The sequence below is a fragment of the Salvia miltiorrhiza genome, chromosome 4, assembly GCF_028751815.1.
Source record: "Salvia miltiorrhiza cultivar Shanhuang (shh) chromosome 4, IMPLAD_Smil_shh, whole genome shotgun sequence".
In the NCBI taxonomy this organism is placed as follows: domain Eukaryota; kingdom Viridiplantae; phylum Streptophyta; class Magnoliopsida; order Lamiales; family Lamiaceae; genus Salvia; species Salvia miltiorrhiza.
This window is the reverse complement of record NC_080390.1, coordinates 38,149,073-38,166,518: the sequence shown is the minus strand read 5'-3', so window position 1 is coordinate 38,166,518 and position 17,446 is coordinate 38,149,073. Positions and strand designations below refer to the sequence as shown.

The following is a 17,446-nucleotide window of genomic DNA, read 5'->3' as shown; positions in this document are numbered from 1 at the left end:
ATTTGAAGCTCGGCTCAAAAAAAGATTATTCAAGTTCGTTTAAAGAAGCTCGATAAATAAACAAATCAAACTTGAGCTTAGTAGTATTCAACTCGTTAGCTTGTGAACATGTTCGTCAAATGATTCAGCTTGAAAAATATAAATTACTCCCTCCGACCCATTTGTATTGGCCCCTTCAGTGAGAGTAAAGGGGCCAATACAAATGGGACGGAGGGAGTATTAGTAGATATAACTTATATTTATCCACTAAAATTAATAATAATTGTATTAAATCTCTAATTAATTTTATTTGTTATAAGAAAATAATTAATATATTTATTATTTTTAATAAAATAATTTATTTTTAAAATAAAATAATTAATATTTTGAATATAAATATAAATTTAAAAAGTTCGTATAGGTTCGATTAGGCTCGTGAGCCTCAACGTATTCGGTATGTAAAGTTCGGGATTTGATTTGATACTAAATAAATCAAACTTGAGCACACCACTATTCGGTTCAATTACGGGAGAATTTTGTCGGGTTATAAATTTTAAATCCTAACCCTAAACGTTGTTCGGGTTTCAGGCTAGCCCATCGGGCTAATCGGGTTAAAAGTGTAAAAATAAAATAATCATTTTTATTTTGTTATTTTTAATGATCTAATGTATAATGTATAAAATATAAATAGAAATCAACGATCTAAATTATATAGCAAGCATGAAATTCAAAATTATAAGATATTGAAGAAAAAAAAAATCAAGATTACATAACATATAAAATAAGTTGGTAACAATAAAATGTTCAACTTTGTTAAAGAAAAAATAATGAAATATTCGACAATAGTTTGAACTCATCATAGAATCAAAGCATCTAAAAAATACAAAAAAGTGAAATGATGAGACTTTATAATATTTTTTTATTTTTTTATTTTTATATCTAAATATTTTATGTTATGTATTCGGGTTTCGGGCTAACCCATCAAGTTAGTCGGGTCGACCCTATCAGGTGTCGGGCTATTCTGTTACGGGCTAGTGGAGTTGTAATTTTTATCGGGTTTAAAATTTTCAACCCTAACCCGCTCGGATTGACGGGTTAATTGGACCAGCCCACGAGTTTCGGGCTGAATTGACATCCCTACTGGTACAAGTGGATATAGCCAAACTTAAAATTATGCAGATAAAGCTAAATTATGCAGTTTCAAATGGAATTATACATGAATCCAATCAAAGCAAATATCATACTCCTTCCGTCCCGTGAAACTTGAGCAGTATTCCTTTTCGGATTGTCTCACGAAACTTGAGCAATTTTTTTTTCATTTATTGACCTCTTCACCTACCATGTTTAACACACAAAATATTAATTCTTTAAAATCTGTAAAATAAAAAAAAATAAAAAAGCTCAAGCTTCCGAGACTACTGTTTTTTTCCTCTCATTTTACTAACCTTATAAAGTGTTTCATATGGTATAGAAGAATGTCAATTGATGAAGAAGCTTAATAATCTCTATCAAAGTTTAAAAAGTGTTTTGCCAACCTTTTCATGTCTCATAATATATGTGATTTATCTTGTATGAGAGTTGGAAATTCTGGTCTGCAGGGTGATGCGGACAGTGCACTTGATAGGTTGTGGCAGAAAAAGAAATTAAGTTGAAGCCCAACAGCAGTAGAAGGGCTTTTCTCCTCGACGCACAGTCGAAGTTGTTTCTTGAAGTTTTACCTATAACATTTTAAGATGTGCAGTTGAAGTTTCACAACACATCTATCTGCATGTTTTGCTTAAGTTAGTATCAGTAGATTTACGAGGTTCCTGTAATGTTGTACCTTCTGTTCATTTGATCTTGAAATTTAATTTTGGTTCTTCTCTATATTCACCCCTTTGCTCCTTCATTTGTTCTGTTGAATATGATTTCTCGCTGACTATTGTTAAAATGTCGCTAGATATGGTAAGAACAGTAATCAATCCCCTTGCTAGAAATGAGAGTGACTAACATTTATTAAAACTCATGTTACCTTCTCTTAAGAAAGATGTTTGAGGAACGAAGAAAGTACAATTTATTGGCTTTTAAAATTTAAATACAAGAAATTAGAATGAATATATATAAACAAAATAGGTTATAATTTGGAAAGAGTATAGATGACACATAAAAATCACCATCTATTATGATATACATGACATTTAAAATTTGTCACATGTACTATAATACATGATCATTTTTAAGTGTCATTTATGGTCCGTAATCTGTTATATATGTATACCTCATACGTGATTGTTATAAAAATGTCATTTATAATTATTTACATGACATTTAAAAATTGTCATGTATATGAAAAAAATGTTACGTATGAACGTATATATGACATTTTTTATCTATCATAAAAAAAACAGTATAATACATGTATGACGCGTATATGTGACACTGTTTTATATGCATATATGACGTGTTTTAAGTGTCATTTATGAGAGCTTTTTTAGTAGTATAATCACTTTAATATTTATTGAAAGCCAAAATCAACATATAATTATGCACAATAGGATATGATCGAATTTTGATGAAATTGTGGTTAAAAATAAACAAGAAAATAGACATGACCAGTTTGAATTTTTCTCCCTATGGCAAGTAAAATTCTACCTGCCATACAGTTGATCTTAACTTCATGGATGATTATGATTACTTTTTCTGAGGGTTAATGCTCTTCTTTTTTCATATACATGATTGCTTTTTGGAGGTGTGGTGAGAAATGCTTTTAACTCGGTAGTTGCTTGCTTTCATTTTTCGGCGGAGGTGGGCTTCGCCTTTGAGGCAGAGCTCTTTGCTCTTATTATTCTTCTCGAGAAGGCGGCTGTAAACCATTGGTCTAATCTCTGGGTGGAGTCGGACTACACATACGTTGTTAACATACTCAACACCAGCGCGATCTCGGTGCCTTGGCGATTTCAGAGTCGTTGGCTTGCTGCGCTTCGAAGCGTGGATCATTGCAATATTCGTTGCTCTCACATTTACCGCGAAGGTAATAGAGTGGCCGATTATCTTGTTTCTACTTTGTCTCGGGAGAGTTTCTGGCTGCATTAGATACCCGAGATTTCTCAGTTAATTTTTGAGGATGTTCACACCCCTTCTTTCGTTCGTGTGGTTAGTTAGCTTTCTGCTTCGGTGCTTAAAACAAAATGGTTCAAACAGGTAGAGGCAAAAAAAGTTTTATTTGAAAACAATACAGAACATGTGAAATGCCCTCTATTCTAAATCGACTTGTGCGAATAATGATTTTCCTATGATACACATATCTTTTTAGTTATATGATAGGGATACTAAAATGGAGAATACCATTGACAGAAATTAGCTACTTAAACTTAGGGCAATCATATGGAAGAGACTATGACCTTGGCATTATAAGCAGCTGCCTTTACACCAAAATTCCTAAGGAACTTAGTATATTATTGTTGGTCCTTCTTCCAGATATCTTTGATGGAGTGCTGCTCTTTTCCCTGCTTTACTCATCGGATTGTTAACTTCTGAAATCTAGAGATGGAGGTTTCGCCGCAAAAAACTCAAAATTGAAAATTTTATAAATTAATAAAAAAGCATGCATCCTATATTTATATCCACAGTAACAAAAAATTATGACAACTATTTTTTGGTGGAAGCCAGATACTGAATACATTTTAAATGGCAACATTGATTAGTTGGTTCTTGGTTACCTAGTTGAACATATCTTCAAGATCAAGACAAGTGATTAGTGATAAAGAATTTTGTGGATATGATAGATACTTGAGTTTTTAGAGCCACCGTCAAGATTGTTCAGTGCCAATTTTTAAGTGCTTTCTTCTCCTTCGTGTACAATTTTATCAACTCATTGAAATCCTTCTCATAGTTAGACCCAGATGTTCTACTATGCTTTACCTGCAAGAGTAAACAAATAGCACATTTACTTCTGAGATAGAGGACACAAGAACCTTATCAATTAAATACATAGCACATTACTTTTGAGTAATGGGTTAACCATTACCTTTACTTAAGGGTAACTCAATCACCTAATTTATTACCCCTCAAAATAGAGGGGAAACAAAAGAAAGGGAATCCCTTACAAATGATTCATTTCCATTATTTAACCAAACACTCAATAAAAGTACTAATAGTTATTGTTACCATTCCACTCCTTTATTTGATTCCATTCCTTTTTCATTCCTATAGTTGAACCAAACGAGCACTAAATATAGATCGAATTACTGTTCAATAAGAATCTGCAATGGAATTCTTACATTCATACATAACTAAGATGAGCATTCTTCAGAAAATGCAATGCATTAAAACCACAAATCCAGAGTTTGTGAGCTACTCTGTTTTTCATCAACCCCACATTCAGAAATTGTTACCAAACTCAACACTCAACACATTAAAACAGAATTTGCACAACCTCCATAGCAGCAAAAGCTAGTCCTCTCGACGGCGATGATGCCTGCTCTTCTTATCAGACCGCTTCTTGTCCCTTCCCACTCGACAACCATCCGATTCACTGTCACCGGAGCCAGATGCTGAGTCCGCCCTGCGACTCCTCCGCTTGTGGCGCTGCTTCACAGAATCATCAGACGAATAATCATTCCCATGGCGGTGGCTCCTCCTCCTCCTCCTCTCCTTCTTACTCTTCCTCCTCAGCTTATCTTCCTCCTCCTCCTCATCGGAGGAATCATCATCATCCCTCTTCCTCCTTTTCTCCTTCCTCCTCTTTTTTCTGCTCGAATCCTCATCATCAGAGTCGCTGTACCTTCTCTTCGCGCTCTTCCTGTTCTTTGATCTCCCTCTCTCTCTCTTCTCCTTCTTCTTTCTCTCCCTAGCATCACTTTCCAACCCATCATCGTTGTCGAGCTCATCACTATCGCTCCTCTTCCTACTCTTGCTGCTCCTCAACTTCCCACCACCAGCACTAGCTTTTCTCCCGAACTTCTGGGCTACAGCACGCTCCATCTCCGAATCATAGTCCGTATCCGAGCTCTCGCTCTCCTCCTCGCTGCTCTCCTCACTCTCCCCTGCTGCTGCGCGCGCCTTCAGTTTCTCACCTATCATCTTCTCCAATCCAGACAGAACCGCGGCTTGGATGGCATCGTTATCCTTACTCGCCTTGTCGTCATCGCTCTTAGCACTCAAGAAATTCCTACACTGGAACGTGAGATGCCCAACCCTCCCGCACTTCTTGCAGGAGCCACGAGCCTCGTCGGCATTCGATCCCGTGATGCGAGCAAGAGCGAGTAAACCCTGGAAACTAGCATACGCGTTTTCCTGTTCACCTTCCGAGGCGGCGGCGCTCTTCTGAGCGGAGGCGTTGCTCTTCTCTTCTTTGTTGGGCGCGTAGGGATCGTACCCAATTGCACTCTGCCATATGCCGTGGGTCTGTAGGGCGGCGCTGCTGTGCACCCGGTTGTTCGCCGGCATGCGAACCCTCCCCGCGGTCGCCGGCATCTTGGCGAGATCTGAACAGACGGAAAATTCAGGATATTTAACAAAGTGGAATTCGAAATTGCGGTTTGATTTTGAAACTATGAATAACACAAGCAATAAATATTAGGGTTTAAAAAAACGATTCCGATTCGCAATAGCAATTGAAACAACAATTTACACAAAATACCAATCGCAACCAAGAGCGGAAAGGAGAAAATGATTGAGTTGATAAAATTTACGAACCTAGATTTCCGGCGGAGAAAAATCGACGAGTTTTGTAGCGAGTGAGAAGGGCGGCGTATTTGAAATCGTGCTTCTGATTATCTCCGAATTGGGGCGGCGTGAATTTGTGGTGATCGGAACTCAGCAGATCCGCAATTGGCGAACGACAAATATGAAAGAATTAGATAAATATAAAAATAGAAAATTAAAAAAGGTAATTAAGTGAAGTCGGTGTAGGATATTGGGCCATTTTAGTGATAAATACGCGGATTGATTCAATAACCCAGGCAAAAAGATTTTTGTGCGTGTTTTATTATTATATTTTTTATTTTAGTGATAGTACTATTTTTTTATTTATAAAAATTTAAATAAATTATATATTTTGATTTATTAATTTTAATGATGAATTAAAAACGAAATTAAATAATAAAAAATAATTATATATCGTAATTGAATGAAATAAATCCTAATTAATTATTGTACAATTAAATTAAAGCATACAAAATTGAAATTGAAAAAAAAAATATGCAAAATAATATAGAAAATTGAAAGTGTGACGAAATAGAACACTAGTACACTAGATCTCAAGTGCTAAATATGAAGCAATAGCATTTAAATAAACGAAACTTTCATACATTTTTTATTTCGCACATAAACTTAAAATTCATCCTCTAAATATACAAATTGTTTTTATTTTATTTTTTTGCATAGGTCAAACATATTTTCAGTGAATTAATGTTTAGGTTCAAGTTGGAACTATTTATTGAGCTAAAACAAAAGATTTCCTTGACAACGGAGTTGGACATTAGATAGATTTCAATATAAAAACACAAAAAATATATTAACGAATCAACAAGAAAAAAGACATACAACTGTAAAAATCGGTGTTTATATTTCTTTTAGCACTTTTTATTGCTGCCTAACTCTTGTGCAAATATTTTTCTATGTTCGATTGTGCATCTCCATATTTTTTGGGACGCGGTTCATGGGCTGATGGGTAACAAGATATGAAAATACTAGCTAGCTTTTTTTGGAATTAGGTTCAGTGTCCAATAATTTTATGTACTCCCTCCGTCCCAATAATAAAGACACACTGTCCTTAATGGGTTGTCCCAATAATGAAGACACATTTCTATATATGGAAATAATTAGGGCTTACCAATCATTAATTAATTTATCACTAATTAGGGTATAAAAGTCTAATAAAATCCTAAATCATTTCTCCCTCTCTTCAATATTCTCACTCATCCTCTCTCTCGGCTCTCTTGGCGCCGCCGCCGCCGCCGCCCTGCCGGCGATTTCCACCCTCATCGCGCCCTCGCTCCCTCACCACCGCCGTTGCCCTGCCGAGCCCTAGCCCCTCCCTCTTTCTCTTCGATTCTCCCTGAAACGGCGCCCCTTCCCACGCCCTTCCTCTGCCAGATCCGCCACCACCGCCCTTCCTCTCATTCTCCCAAAAACCCAGATCCGCCAAACCATCATCCTCAATTTCTAGGTTCGATTTGAGAGAGGAAGATAGTGGTGGATCTGGTTCTGGGGAGGCGGAGGCATCGCTCGAGATACGTCGGGTCTGAAACCGCCGCACATCTCCCTCTCTTCTCCTTCTCCTTCTCCGGCCGCCGCAACGGTGAGGCCACCACCATCCTTCTGAAACCCTCCATCTCCGCCGCCATTCTCACGGTTCAAATTTGGGAATCAGAGAGAACAAAATTGGCAGATTTTCATGGATTCGAAATTTCTAGCTGTGTTAGTTTCGATTTCTGGATTTGATTTCTGGTTGTGTTGTTTCGATTTTCATAATTCGATTTTTTGTGTTGTTTCGATTTCTGGATTCGATTTTCATGGTTTTAATTTTCTGCATTTTGGGATTCGATTCGGTTTTCATGGTTCAAATTTGGGAATAGGAATGTGAGAAATGGGAATGGCAGATTTCGATTTTGCTCTTGCTGTTTCGACGGTGTTGTCGGAGGAGGTCGGCGGTGGTGGTGCTAATCAAATACACTAATAAAGTTGGACACTCTACTTTATTCCCTAATCTACCTCACCTTAACCTCCGTGCCCAAATGAAGTGTGTCTTCATTATTGGGACGGAGGGAGTATAATACTCTCTCCGTCCCACGAATCTTGACACATTTTTTTTTATTTGGGACCGTCCCACAAATCTTGACACATTTCCAAATAAGGTAATAATTATTACCTTCTCTCTCCTACTTTATCACTTTTATTACATTGTCTCTCCTATTTTATCACTTTTATACTTTATTAATTACACACTTAAAATACTAATCTACAATTCCTTAATTTCCGTGTTGAAACCAAACGTATCAAGATTCGTGAGACGGAGAGAGTACTATATTATGCTCTTATATTTATTGTTAAATAATAATTTTCTTTTTTCTTCTTTGAGCACTTGTTCTATTATCTCCACATCGATTATAATATAGTGAAATTTGCACTCATTTAGTCGACTTAAATTATTATCAGGACAATGCTTTTTTTTGGGGTGCAGTTTCTCTCCGTTTTGCAATATCCTCTTCTTTATAAGGGTGTGTTTATTTTGGTTGTAAAATTTTCATTGGAGTATCTTTTTTTCTCTTTTTTTTATTATCATATATACGCTTACTAGAGGTGAAAAGATAAGAAAATGTTGGAAAATATTTTCACACCCTTACCATTGGATAATATTATCCAACATTGGGGATAAAATGAGCAAAAAGGAGATGTTCGAGAAAATATTTCACCATGTCCGGAAAAAAAAAATTCCATCATAGTAAACATGTGAAAATGGTAGAAAATAGGTGAAAATATATTTTTTTCTCTCATTTTCCATCAAAGTAAACGTAGCCATAGAGTTTTTTTCAATTTAAATAAGTCTGAATATTATCTGAATTATTTTCTGTTAGAGTATTTCTTTACTCTATGTTTGGTTGTCATTGTGTAGACCATATGTTGTTTCTTCATGTCTTGATGAAGCCCGAACAGAGCCAAGATCGCGCCAGAGTTGAAGTCGTTGTGCTAGAGCTGAGTATATCTTCAGAGCAGAGCTGAAGATGCCAGAGTAAACCTTCAGCGCAGAGCAGAGCTGAAGATGCCAGAGTAAACCTTCAGCGCAAAGCAGAGCTGAAGATGCCAGAGTTAACCTTCAGAGCAGAGCAGAGCGCGCAGAGTAGAGCTGAAGATGCCAGAGTTAACCTTCAGAGCAGAGCTGAGCTGAAGATGACAAAGTTAACCTTCAGAGCAGAGTTGATGTTTACAGAGCTGGTGCTCTCGCCAGAGCAGAATAGATGTTTCCAGAGCTGGCATGGTGTTCTCGCCAGAGCAGAGTACATGTTTTCAGAGTTGGTGTTCCCAGAGCAGAGCTGACGTTCTTGTTGATTTGCTTGTTCGGTTGCAAGGTTCTTCCTGGTTTGTTTTCTTGCAGGTTTTTGAAGCTTTTTGGAAAGATATCTTTAAGATATAGCTTTTGCTTAAAGAGTCCGTTTCTTTGGGGTGTCTTCGTACCCTAGGACTCGCCGCCATATGAAAACCCTACATGGGCCCTGCGTTGGTTTGGTGTGGCAGTTTATGGGCTCTCTTCTTCTTGGCAAGGGTTTTCATATTTAATGAGGGGTTGTCGATCGTAGGCGGCTGAGGCAATTATTATTATTCTCAGTATATTCAGAGAGTGTTTCGTGCATCTTCATAGAGCATACCGTTCGTGCTTTTCAGCGTGGATTGAGTAGCAATCACGTTAAGGAAGTAAGTTTTATCTTGCTCTGCATAGTTCACGTAGGAGAAGGTTTGGGAAGATATATAGGCTAGGAAGATAGAGTCTTCACGTGTAAGTTATTTGTATATCTTATCATCTCTAGTGAACTATTTGAACTGGGTGTGGCCCCCCAGACGTAGGTGTTTTATCACCGAACTGGGTAACCATTGTTGGTGTTCTTGTGTTCTTTATTTTTCTGCACGAAGTCTCTTTAAGAGTTTTGACTGTGTGGTTGTGGGAGATATATTTTACTTGGATAGGTACAATTTCAATTGGTACCAGAGCGGGATCACCCAAGTTATCGATGTTGTTTCCTGGAGTATCTATCCTATTTATTCCGTTGTTGCTGTGATTGTGTGCCTCATGGCATCACAAAAAGAAGGTGGCTCAGTCTCTAGACCACCTCTGCTAGATGGAAGCAATTATTCCTACTAGAAGATGCGAATGGTCTCGTTCATTCGTGTCGTTGATGAGAATGCCTGGACTTCAGTTGAGGAGGGATGGACTACCCCGTGTGATGAGGAGGGAAAGACAAAGCACAGAAGCAAATGGTCCTCAACTGATTTGGCGGCATCTAATGCTAATCAAAAGGCTCTGAACTCCATTCAGAATGCGGTTACAATGGAGGTGTTTGTTGTTATTTCCATGTGCTCCACTGCCAAAGAAGCCTGGGAAGTCTTAATGAACACTTACGAAGGGAATTCTAAGGTCAAGAAACAACGGCTACAACAACTTACCACCAGATTCGAAGAATTAAAAATGGACGAGAACGAGACTATAAGTAACTTTCACGGAAAAATCCTCTCCATTCCCAATGAAAGTTTTTCTCTTGGTGAAAAGATTTTAGAAGAAAAGCTGGTGAGAAAAGTTATGCATGCTCTCCCTGAAAGGTTTGATTATAAAATTACTGTGATAGACGAGGCAAGGGACGTTTCTGACATGAAGCTAGAGGAACTTATTGGCTCTTTGAGGACATTTGAGATGAATCTGCGATCCGAAAAATTTGAGAAAAGAAAGAGCTTAGCCTTTGTTGCAGATTCGAGCAGTAAAAACAAGGAGTCCCAAAAATTTGATACAGATGAATTGGTGGAATCATTTGCCTTGTTTACCAAGAATTTTGGTAAAGCCTTCAATCGTTATAAAAGAGGAATGGTGTCTACAAAGGATTTTAAAATGCTAAAGACAATCAAACTCCTCAAACCAAGATTGCTCGTGGATCTTCATCCAGATCGGGGATACAGTGCCATGAATGTCATGGTTTCGGACATATTCAAGCATAATGTGCCAATACGTTGAAAAAGCAGAACAAGCAAAACAAATCATTCAATGTTTCTCACAATGATGAAGAAACTGATGACAGTGGAAGTTATTCAGATGATGATGAATCAATTGCTCTTATAAGTTCTACTGATGTTCTAAGGCAGAAATATATCAAAGAAGATCCACTGAAAGTTGAAACTGATACAGATACTGAGAAAGATCCTGTTGCGTTCACTGCCAAGGTTGAAGATGTCACAAAAACTATTGTTGTGGATGTTGTAACTTGTGAAGAGACTGATAGTGACACTGAGGAACTTGATGAAAGCTACCTGGCGGAAAATTATGAGATGATTTATAAGAAATGTTTGGCGATGCTGGAATTAAACAAATCTCTCTCAACGCAACTTAATGATGTTTCCAGAGAACGCGATGATTTTAAGGAGATGTATCAGAAGCAAAAGACAGAACTTGATGTTCTTAAGCAGATCATGGAATCAAAGATGGGAGAATTGGAGCATCAACAGAAGCTGGTTAAGATGATGAACTCTGGAACAGACAAACTTGACGAGATACTTGGTCATGGGTGTGATGCTGGTAACAAGACTGGTCTGGGATTTCAAAGTAAAGGTTGGGTTCCTAAAACCGAGGTCAACAAACCAATCCTCCTCATCCGAAGGAAAATAATCAAAAAGGCTCACAGAATGTTCAGAAATCAGAAGCACCTAGAAATGTTCAGCTAAGAAGGAACTTCAACAAATCATTCATTCCAACATGCCATTACTGCGGATGGAGAGATCATATCAGGCCAAGATGTCGTTTTTTCATCTCTGACATGATGTACAACAAAAGATAATTTCAGAAATATCGACCCAAGTTGAACAAGACCTATGTTGTGCACAACTCTCTGTGGTCTGGATTTCAACAGTCATGGTACTTAGACAGTGGGTGCTCTAAGCACATGACGGAAGAGGAGAAAAATCTTGAGAACCTTCAGAAGGTGTTAGATGAAGGAGTTACCTTTGGCGATGGTGCAAGGGCGAAGGTAATTGGAACAGGTACTCTTAATGTTCCAGGTATGCCAAAACTAAAAAAACGTAATGCTTGTTGATGGATTGAAAGCTAACTTGATTAGTATTAGTCAAATTTGATTGTCAATTTTGACAAAGATAAGTGCGTGGTGAAAAACGGTGAAAAAGAGTACATATCAGGAAAACGCTCAAGTGACAATTGTTATATTGTTACTCCTGATATTTCATGCCTCAAGGCTCAAATCGACATTACCAAAGTCTGGCATCAAAAACTCGGTCACACTAGTTTGCGAAATATGAAGAAGCTCATAAAAACTAGTGCTATTCAAGGTATCCCCAAGCTGGTGATCAACACGAAAGATGTATGTGGAGCATGTTAGATCGGGAAGCAGACTCAGTCATGTCACAAAAAGGTTTCAAGGATAACCACATCTCGCATTCTTGAGTTGATTCACATGGACCTCATGGGGCCAATGCAAGTAGAGAGTCTTGGCAGGAAGAAGTATGTTTTGGTTTGTGTGGATGACTTCTCAAGATACACTTGGGTGGAGTTCTTAAGGGATAAGGCAGAAACTTGAGAAAAATTCAAGAAATTGTGCTTGAAGCTTGAGAAAGATAAAGAGGTGTCGATCAAGCGTATCCCAAATGACCACGGAAGAGAGTTCAAAAATGCTGATTTTGACAACTTCTGTGAGATGAAGGGGATTACACATGAATATTCTGCTCCGAAAACTCCACAACAAAATGGCGTGGTGGAGCGTAAAAATCGCACACTTCAGGATATGGTTCGCACAATGATGAAAGCTAATAACATAGCCACAAATTTCTGGGCTGAGGCCATGAATACTGCTTATTATATTATCAACAGGGTCTACCTGCGTCCCAAAACGTCATCTACACCATATGAGATATGGAGGGGGAGGAAACCAAGCGTGAAGCATCTACACATATATGGATGTACATGTTACATTCTCAATGATCGAAGTTCAGAGGGGATTTTCTTGGGTTACTCAGATGGTCATGGATTCCGGGTTTACAACAAGAATACTGAAACTATCCAGGAGTCAACTAATGTCACTTTTGATGAGGAAAGCAAGATATTTTCATACGAAGAAGAAGTTCAGGCAGTCACTACAGAAGTCTCTTCTGATGTTAAGACTGAGGTGTCTGCAGATGTGAAAACTGACAGTAAGTCTGAAAATGATTATGAGGAGAACAGGAAGCAGACAACCAAGTCTGGTAGGGTTGAAAAGAATCACTCACAAGCTGATATAATTGGAGGATTGAATGATGAACGGAAAACTCGTGGAGTCAAAATTGATTTTCAAAAGATGATTGCTCATATAGCTTATATGTGCTATCTCTCTAAAGTGGAACAAAAAAGTATAAAGGAAGCTCTACAAGATGAGTTCTGGATAGCTGCCATGCAAGAAGAATTGCTTCAATTCGAGAGGTGCAAAGTTTGGTATTTAGTTCCACGTCCTATTGCTGCCAACATAATTGGAACCAAATAGATTTTTCGTAACAAGCTTGATTTATCTGGAATTATCGTCAGAAACAAGGCCCGTCTGGTAGCTCAAAGGTACTCTCAGGTGGAAGGAGTGGACTTTGAGGAAACCTTTGCTCCTGTTACTCGCTTGGAGTCAGTCAGACTTCTGCTTGCATTAGCATGTGCAATGACATTCAAGTTATACCAAATGGATGTTAAAAGTGTCTTCCTCAATGGAGATCTTGAAGAGGAAGTGTTACGGTTGGAGGCCAATCCCATGAAGTCGAAAGGAATTTTCTGGGCATGCTCATTAAGGCATGACATAACAATCTTTACATATTCGGGGATGGAAGTTAAAGGAGTAGTCCATGACTGCATTGGTTCCATGTGCTAACGGTGTGCGGTAAAGGTTTAAGGTTCATGAGGAGTGACAGAGAAGTAGCTAGTCTGCCACTTCCAGTCTACTCTCTTGTTTGATGTAGGATAAAATTGTATAGGACCTCCAATTTTCGTCGAAAAATAATATGAACCATTAAGAAATCTTATGTCATGAGTAGCATGGAAAAGGGAAGTAGTATTATCTGTCACCTTTGTTCTCGAAGTAGGATATGGAATCAGGTGGCGCGACAGATGGAGGTAGGATTTATTTGGTTCAAGGGTACCTCATAAAGGCTAGCGATCTCAGAGGAAAAGAGAGGAATGGGAAAACATAATCCTACCTCTATATACTTTAAGAAAAAGGCCATCATAGGAGGATTCATCTCCGGAGGCGTGACATTACTAGTTTCAATAGTGAAATCAAAGGCCATCATAGGAGGATTCATCTCCGGAGGTGTGACATTACTAGTTTCAATAGTGAAATCAGGAGGACGATCCAACGAAACACAAATACTATCTATATGATTATCAGTGATAAGAGAGGGCTTAAAAAGATAAGCATGATATTTAGGGTTTTTCAATTCGGCACTAGATTCCGTAGAGGATTCACTAACAACCTGACTAGGATTTTTAAGGCAAAAAAAACCCTGTAGTTTTGGCTGGGCTGGGCTAGGATTTTTTAGGCCCAAAAAAACCGGGCCCGACCCATGCAGCCCGTGGGGCTTTTGGGTCAACTTGGCCCGGTCGGTTAGTTTATAGAAAATAGGCATTTTTTCCAATATAATAACTAAAATAAGTCTAATAAGTAATAATTAGCCAATTAGGATTTTTAAATCATCATCTAATTCTATTTCTCTAATCTGCTAGTCTTAGACTCTTAGTCTACTAATCATTATAAAAATATATTATTTTCTAATTCAACATCTTACGAACGTGATTAAGCTTTCAAACGTTTTGGTGGTCCTTATACTTTATTTCGACTTGAAATGGAGTAATATTTTTGTATTATTATTTTGGTGGTTGTTATTTGTTTCATCGAATTTGTCTTTAATTTTTTTTCTTTAAATTTGATTTAATTTATTAATTTTTGAAAGTACAATATATATATATATATATATATATATATATTAATTTATCAATTTTTTGGCCCGTTTTGGCCTGACCCGCCCGGCAGCCCGTATAGGGCTAGGCTGGGCTTCATTTTTCGAGGCCCGCTGAATTTTGGGCCGGCCCGACCCGACCCAAAAAATTGCCTAGGCCCGTTGGGTTGCCCGGCCCGCAAGGTTTGACAGCCCTACTCACATCCATATCCAAGTTTAAAAAAAAATGAATTGGTCTCACCTCAGAAGAGGAGCGTGCGATCCCGGCGTTGGAGAAGTGTGGCCTTCCCCTATAACAGAATCCAACAATTTCTTTAGCTATAAAAAAAGAAATACTTTGTTGCGATTGATTGCTCTTCACGTAGAAACACCACAAATATTTTCGTTCAACATCCATTGTCCCCAATTAAATTCTAAATCAATACTTTAAAAAAAAGAAAAGAGGCGAAAATACTAACAGTTGACACCGAAGATTGTGCGATTGATTGTTCTTCACGTAGAAGGGTTTTTTGTTGTAGTGCGTATTGGAGAAGGAGAACGTTCTGTGTTCTTTAAAATCTGGAAAAGAGATACCGTGATTTTAAGAGATTTGGGCCTATATATGCGTATAAATTAATCATTGAACTTGGGCTTTGCCAATAAAAGTCGGTGGGCTTAATAATTAAATGATTGGCTGGTTTATTCATAGCTTTCATTTCTCATTACAGCCCCTATTAAAACAAAAAATTAAAAAATAATTATAAATTTACTATTTTTATTCTATAATTCATAACTCTAAATTAAAAAAAATTATAATAATCAAATTAAATTCAAAACCTTTCCTATAACCCCCAACCACCCAAAATAATTTCTAAAAGTTACAAGCCCTCCAATTTTGCAAAGTAAATATCCATCTTCACTAGAGAAAACGTAAAATCTATCTATTATACTAAAGGAAAGTTGGCTGTCAAAATTTTCCCGCCGAAATATTTTTGAGCAGAATTATCTATATATAATTAATTAAATTTTTTCCTCGAAATCGATGACCGAACTTTTTCTATGCTCAATGTTAAAAACTTTTACACGCCTTTTCATATGCACAATGTTCTTTTACCCTAAATTAACTTTAATTTTATTATTTTCTCCAATATTAACTCCTTCCTCATCTCTAGTCTCAATTTTCTCCATTATTAATTGCATTTGATTTTGTAGGCGAACGTACTTGGAAAATACTTGCACATACGTGGAGAATCGATGAAAAAGATAGGGATGATGAAACCGAAGAAATTTGTTGTGGATATGAAGTGGGGTAGCAAAACTTGCATGAAAAACAGCGGTATATATCTCTTACACCAGATGGAAACTTATATGGGAGAAACTCCGTGCAACTGGTTAGACTTCGTACACGATACTGTGCAACTATACTAGGGTGGTCACATAATTACGTCAAAGATGATGTAATGAGGGGTGTAACCATTATCAAAATTTCACGACCGTACCGAATGAGAAGATGGAAAAGATATTTGGATGACTTTTGGATTGAAATATTACATGTACACTAGACTTTTGGATTGACTTTTATTTTATGATTATGTATGACAAGTGGTTTTTAAACAATTTTATTAACTTTTACATGAATTTTATTTGGATCATTTATATGACAATTCATTAAACATATTGAAAAAAATATATGTAAAATTCATTAATGGGTTTATAGTATACACAACATGTACATAATATGATGTGCAACAAAAATTAATTGAACTATGCATGACAACACCTTTTGTTTGTCTAACCATGAAATTCAATTAACTCGGTGTTAAACAAGACAACACAAAATTCAATAGTGTCTAACCTCTTAGTTTAATGTATTACTTAAAACTGTACAATAATTCTTATTGACTCTGCAACTAAAATCTACATATCATTAAATAAAATGAAATAATTAATTATGCAACAAATTAACATGGTATGCAACTCAAAGAAAATTTGGTAAATAATTATGCAACCCAAAAACATGTTATGCAACTATATATTTTGCATATACAACCCAACAATATTATGGTCAACAACAAAAAACACAAAAATTAACTCTGCAAATACACTTTCTAACCATTAAATAATATGAGTAATAAAATTCGTAAATAATTCATAGAACTTAAAAACTATAATGTGTCACCAACCATAGCATTGTACTATGCAAACTAAAAAATATTATGTGCAAAAATAATATGTTATGCAACAAAAACACATTGAACTATGCATAATAACTCTGATTCGTGCAACAATAAGCAAATAAATATGCAACAAAATATCATATTGTGCAACTATATCTTTTTTTATGCAACTAAAAAAAATATAGTAAACAAAAAAAAGTAATATTTAATTCATATTCACAAAATATTGAAGCATTTAATTTAATTGTTGTTCGAATACTAAAATCAATTCATATTTGTATTTGAATTGATTATCGAATTGTTCACAAGCATTCATGAAAATACAAGAATATTTGAGTATTCGATTCAAATTTTTATAAATAAAATCTGTAAATAATATCTATATAATATATTTCCTTCGTCCCATTACAAATGTCTCATTACTTTTGGGTACGAAGATTAAGAAATGTGTAGAAAATAGATAAAGTGGGTTGGTGGAAATTATTTAAATATTAGGTATAAAGAGAGAATATATTGCCAAAAAAGGAATGAGACATTCGTAATGAAACATCTCATTATAGAAAGTAGGACATTTGTAATGGGACGGATGGAGTATAAAAGAGACATTCGTAATGTCTCATTACTTTCTCTCTCTTCTTCCACCAAAATTTTCA

At 36.6% G+C, this 17,446-nt stretch overlaps 2 protein-coding genes across 2 annotated transcripts; one reads left to right on the top strand and one right to left on the bottom strand.

The window, feature by feature from the left end:
• Positions 1-4,193: 4,193 nt before the first annotated feature.
• LOC131021500 (CAX-interacting protein 4-like) lies at positions 4,194-5,932 on the bottom strand. The gene is made up of 2 exons (XM_057950714.1): positions 5,656-5,932; positions 4,194-5,444 (listed from the first exon to the last, which is right to left on the bottom strand). The coding sequence occupies exon 2, from the start codon at positions 5,431-5,433 to the stop codon at positions 4,411-4,413; it is 1,023 nt and encodes a 340-aa protein (XP_057806697.1). The 5' UTR covers positions 5,434-5,444; positions 5,656-5,932; the 3' UTR covers positions 4,194-4,410.
• A 3,888-nt stretch (positions 5,933-9,820) lies between these two features.
• On the top strand, positions 9,821-13,553 carry LOC131023403 (uncharacterized). Its single transcript, XM_057952943.1, has 7 exons — positions 9,821-10,639; positions 10,687-11,289; positions 11,568-11,715; positions 11,809-12,032; positions 12,084-12,182; positions 12,276-13,123; positions 13,226-13,553. The coding sequence occupies exons 1-7, from the start codon at positions 9,821-9,823 to the stop codon at positions 13,551-13,553; spliced, it is 3,069 nt and encodes a 1,022-aa protein (XP_057808926.1).
• Positions 13,554-17,446: the final 3,893 nt, after the last annotated feature.

Coding starts and splice junctions, on each gene's coding strand:
- LOC131021500 (XM_057950714.1), bottom strand. CDS start 5,433: ATGCCGGCGACCGCGGGGAGGGTTCGCATGCCGGCGAACAACCGGGTG.
- LOC131023403 (XM_057952943.1), top strand. CDS start 9,821: ATGCGAATGGTCTCGTTCATTCGTGTCGTTGATGAGAATGCCTGGACT. Junction 11,290..11,567: donor GTTGGGTTCCTAAAACCGAG/GTCAACAAACCA, acceptor GGATTTCAACAG/TCATGGTACTTAGACAGTGG. Junction 11,716..11,808: donor AGGTACTCTTAATGTTCCAG/GTATGCCAAAAC, acceptor ATTTTGACAAAG/ATAAGTGCGTGGTGAAAAAC.